The sequence below is a fragment of the Gigantopelta aegis genome, chromosome 12 (genome assembly GCF_016097555.1).
Source record: "Gigantopelta aegis isolate Gae_Host chromosome 12, Gae_host_genome, whole genome shotgun sequence".
Classification (NCBI taxonomy): Eukaryota; Metazoa; Mollusca; class Gastropoda; order Neomphalida; family Peltospiridae; genus Gigantopelta; species Gigantopelta aegis.
In genome coordinates, this window is record NC_054710.1 from 28,190,052 (window position 1) to 28,195,051 (window position 5,000).

Sequence of the window (5,000 nt, forward strand, 5' to 3'; positions counted from 1 at the left end):
AAGAACATGTCTGTAGAACATGTCTGTATTGAACATAATCTTCAACTACAGGTTGTCATACTAAGAACATGTCTATATCGAACACATAATATCCAACTACAGGTTGTCATACTAAGAACATGTCTATATTGAACATAATCTTTAATTACAGGTTGTCATACTAAGAACATGTCTATATTGAACATAATCTCCAACTACAGGTTGTCATGCTAAGAACATGTCTATATTCAACATAATCTCCAACTACAGGTTGTCATACTAAGAACATGTCTATATTGAACATAATCTCCAACTACAGGTTGTCATACTAAGAACATGTCTATATTGAACATAATCTCCAACTACAGGTTGTCATACTAAGAACATGTCTATATTGAACATAATCTCCAACTACAGGTTGTCATACTAAGAACATGTCTATATTGAACATAATCTCCAACTACAGGCTGTCATACTAAGAACATGTCTATATTGAACATAATCTCCAACTACAGGTTGTCATACTAAGAACATGTCTGTATATTGAACATAATCTCCAACTACAGGTTGTCATACTAAGAACATGTCTATATTGAACATAATCTCCAACTACAGGTTGTCATACTAAGAACATGTCTATATTGAACATAATCTCCAACTACAGGTTGTCATACTAAGAACATGTCTATATTGAACATAATCTCCAACTACAGGTTGTCATACTAAGAACATGTCTATATTGAACATAATCTCCAACTACAGGTTGTCATACTAAGAACATGTCTATATTGAACATAATCTTTAACTACAGGTTGTCATACTAAGAACATGTCTATATTCAACATAATCTCCAACTACAGGTTGTCATGCTAAGAACATGTCTATATTCAACATAATCTCCAACTACAGGTTGTCATACTAAGAACATGGTTGTCATACTAAGAACATGTGAACATAATCTCCAACTACAGGTTGTCATACTAAGAACATGTCTATATTGAACATAATCTCCGAACATAATCTCCAACTACAGGTTGTCATACTAAGAACATGTCTATATTCTTATCTTTGAACGATGGCGTTAAATGGTGAAACATGTTCATCGGGACACAGGCAGTGTGCGAAAATCTTCAGTTTTTCTGCGTCAGTCAGTAAATTAGTTGGTACTACATTTTTCACGAAATACGTCTGGTCAAGTAAGGGTAACCGCACGTGCTGTATGGCTTCCCCAAGCACCTGTCGTCTGTTTTCTGGAGTTACATCTTTGTTCTTTTTCCTGCACGCGCTCTCACTCCACGCCACAACAGCTTCAAAGACAGACTGTTCATCGGTCAACAGTCCGTCCTCTTCTATAATCTCAACCAAGCATTCGTGACAAAGATCGGTAAATCCAGATGATTTTAGAGCGGCGTCTCCATTTTTCAAAATAAAAGTCAGAGCTTTTTCTTTCAATTCCTGCTCATCAAACACGTGGGCCTGCTCCAGTATCACACAGGCATTGTGTGATGTAATCGATGAGGACAAATACGTCAGACACTTCTGTTCCAGGGTTTTGACGTCATACTTCTTTGATACGTACAACAAACCCATTACACTGGAACCATCCATTGTAACGTCATCTGTGTAGACGTACCTGTGAAATAGTAATAAAAAGTGTCCTCATCTCACTTTAAAGCTGCAGTCCCTAGAATATTTTTATTATTTAAATATTTAGAATAGATGATTCAGTTCCCTTTGGTACATATAAGACCCATTACAGCGCTATTGTTTCGCTACACTCACTCATCTACATTATCTATGGCGAATACAAACGCAATGGCCAGCTGAGTTTCGATTCAGTTAGCGGGACGCCAATCGAACTGGGACTTCACTCGATTTGCCCAGACGCTGAGCTTCTCGCATGATATTGAACTAATTTTTAAAAAATGATCTCGATTGTTGGGTAGTCTCTTAACTACAAAACATATATCCTAGGTATAACACCTGTGACGGAACATGCGCTTAAATTTGTTTCGCCTGTGGCGATTTTAATTGTGTTAGAGGGCCGTGTGCAGTTTATTGCCCGTAGCCCAGATGGGCAACTTGTTACGTAATACTTCTGTGCGACGGTCTCGATCGGTACGCCTAATACACACCCAGCCAGGCGCGGAGGCCATGTGGCTAGTAGTTACGTAATATCTCCGGTAGTGCTGTTTATGGCCAGGAGATTGCTCGCGGTTGGCGACAGCCAGACTGACGATCAGAGAGAAATATACCGACTCTAGTAGATGTAGAATATGAGATGATACGTGAGGTACCGCCTTGTACCCCCAGGCAAAATCCTGATTTATAATAAAATAGCTAGTTTTTAGAGATATCGGGGAGAACGAATTAGGAAGGCTCCAGGGGATCACGGACGTCGTCCACTGAACGAAATATATTAGTTCAGACGGGACTGGTAAATATATTATTTCTGCTCTGTGTATAACCTTGATGTGATTGATGTGACTTTTAACTATTTAATACTGTATTGTACCAATATTCTTTAGACAGTGTTTTCGGTCATCTGACGAAGTAAATCGTAGACTTCTTGTTCTAACATTATACGAGTATTTGGTAATATAAAGCTTAGCCAGTCATCCTAGACGACCTAGGTACACTGTAGGTTATTGTCTTTATTGTGATAAGTATTAATTCTGTGTTACAAGGTTACTGAATGAGTAGTTAGGGTTAATTAAAAATTAACCCGTTAGGAATAGAGCTGTAATTCCTTTATTAATTAAGTTCCCCTGGAAGCGTTCCTAAATTATCACACGTTACTGAACGAGTAGTAAAGGTTAATTAAAAATTAACCAGTTAGGAATGGTGTTGTAATTCCTTTATTAATTAACTTCTCCTGGAAGCGTTTCTCAATTATCACACGTGTGGGTGTGGTGTAACGGTGAAGTGATTCGCATATTGTGTAACCAGACACCTAGAGATTAACTAATTAAGTGATCAGTTCTGGGTTGTTGTTATTATTGTTGTTATTAATTAACTACTACGGCTGTACATTTGTCAGCGTAGGTTAATACAGATTCCAAAGTGTATTTTGTTTTTGTTGTGTTTCTAGAGAACTAACGTGCTATAATAATATATACTTTATATAAGATCGTATCTCTGATCATACCTAGAGACGAGCCATACTAGGGTTTAACAGCCTGTTACAGAGAGATCTAATAGATATACAAGTAGGAGAGATATTTTGATAATCGTGTTTTATTCAGTTACGGGAATTATAGAATCCCCGTGACAACACCTTACCAGGATAGGTGTGTGTGTGTGTGTGTGTGTGTGTGTGTGTGTGTGTGTGTGTGTGTGTGTGTGTGTGTGTGTTTGTTTGTTTGTGTGGAGGGGGGAGGTACCTTGAAATTTCCGTTTGGTACATACAAGGCTCACCACACCGCTATTGTTTCGCTCACTTATCTACTGTATCTATGGCGACTACAAGCAAAATGGGCAGTTGAGATTCGATTCAATCCAACTGGGACAGACAGACATTGTATTACGCGATTTGTCTAGGCTCTAAAACATATATCCATGGTATAACACCTTACCAGGATGGGTGGGTAGGTTTACCTTGTAATTTTGACAATGGCCAGCTGTCGACATAACCAGTACACATAAAAGGATGTCAAAATCACGTAACGCTCGGGGGGGGGGGGGGGGGGGGGATATTCACGAAACATTATCAAGACCATACGTTATTTTCTATTCATCACTTTGATCTAAATAAAATTTCTTTTTGTCTTCTATGCCTTTCATTTATTTATTTATTATTGAGCGTACATTTTTTACAATCACTAATTTAATAATGCATTTGAGTTTATATTTCGCATTAATAAACAATTTTATAATATGGCCGTAACTTTAACAGTGAGAGAATAGGAGATTTTTTAAAAGATGAATGAAGAAGAAAAGTAAGAACAAGACAAAAGAAAAAAGTTACAGCTTGTTTTGTTTAACGACACCACTAGAGCTATTGAATGTCTTAGAGGAAACACGTCACATTTGTTTTCTTTAGTAGCAAGGACTCTTTTATATGCACCATCTCATAAGGCAGCACATACCACGGCCGTTGATATATCAGTCGTGGTACACTGGCTGCAACACCACCCCCACCACCACTAACAATAGTTTTAGTAATAGTAGTAGCAGCTAATCTAGGTTACTAACTGGATAATTACTGTAATTAATATAATGTTTAACTCTCTTATCCACACAGTGATCTCTTCTCCCGCTATCTCAGTCCCTAAATAATTACTCTGACGCATGTCAATAAAACTTCAAGACTCACAGCATACTTCTTAGATGTATGATGCGTGTTTTATGAACATACAATTTACATACCGTAGAAACTGTTCAAATATGTCGTGTTCTACTTCCGGAATGACGATCTCATCCTGCTCTGCCAATGGTCCGTAGAACATGGCCTCGAACACGCCGCTGCGGATACTGAGAAGCTGTCTGTGAGCCTGGACGCACTTCTGTTCTTTCCCGACTTTGAATGTTACGTCACAGAACATTTTATTTTCAAGAGAATATCCGAGACATTCTGAAAGAGATTTTCTGCTCTGCCAGCAGCTGTCAAGACCAGTCTGACTACTTGATTTGCATGTCGCCATCTTGTCACTGAAAATATACGTCAAATAGCTTCCTTTTTCTCTTTGTTTTAATAATATATGTGGTTCATGCATCAACTGACTGGGAATAGCTTCATGTCTATTTGTAAAATACTTCTTTAATATTTTCTGAAGGGACTACCCTGAGTCTTCTACATTATAAGTACGAAAAAAATATCCGAAAACTCAGGCTTGTCCCTTTAAGTAGTAAGGGCCCCACTATAGGGGATATCGATTTCACTATTGCATCATCCAAGATGGCCGCCAAACTGCGCCGTAGGGGATGACGAAAGATGATGCAATGCTGACGTCACTAGGCCCCGCCTCCAGAAGGGTGTATACAAGTTTATTTTAAGAACTGACTGATGCAATGCTGACGTC

At 38.3% G+C, this 5,000-nt stretch overlaps 1 protein-coding gene across 1 annotated transcript in view; it reads right to left on the bottom strand.

The window, feature by feature from the left end:
- The window catches only part of LOC121385733 (BTB/POZ domain-containing protein 2-like), a 20,973-nt gene extending 16,326 nt beyond the window's left edge, over window positions 1-4,647 (bottom strand). Inside the window, exon 1 of the mRNA XM_041516502.1 lies at window positions 4,348-4,647. Coding sequence (XP_041372436.1) covers window positions 4,348-4,622 — 275 coding nt within the window. The 5' untranslated portion in view covers window positions 4,623-4,647. The remainder of the gene's footprint in view (window positions 1-4,347) is intronic.
- Between the last annotated feature and the right edge of the window lie 353 nt (window positions 4,648-5,000).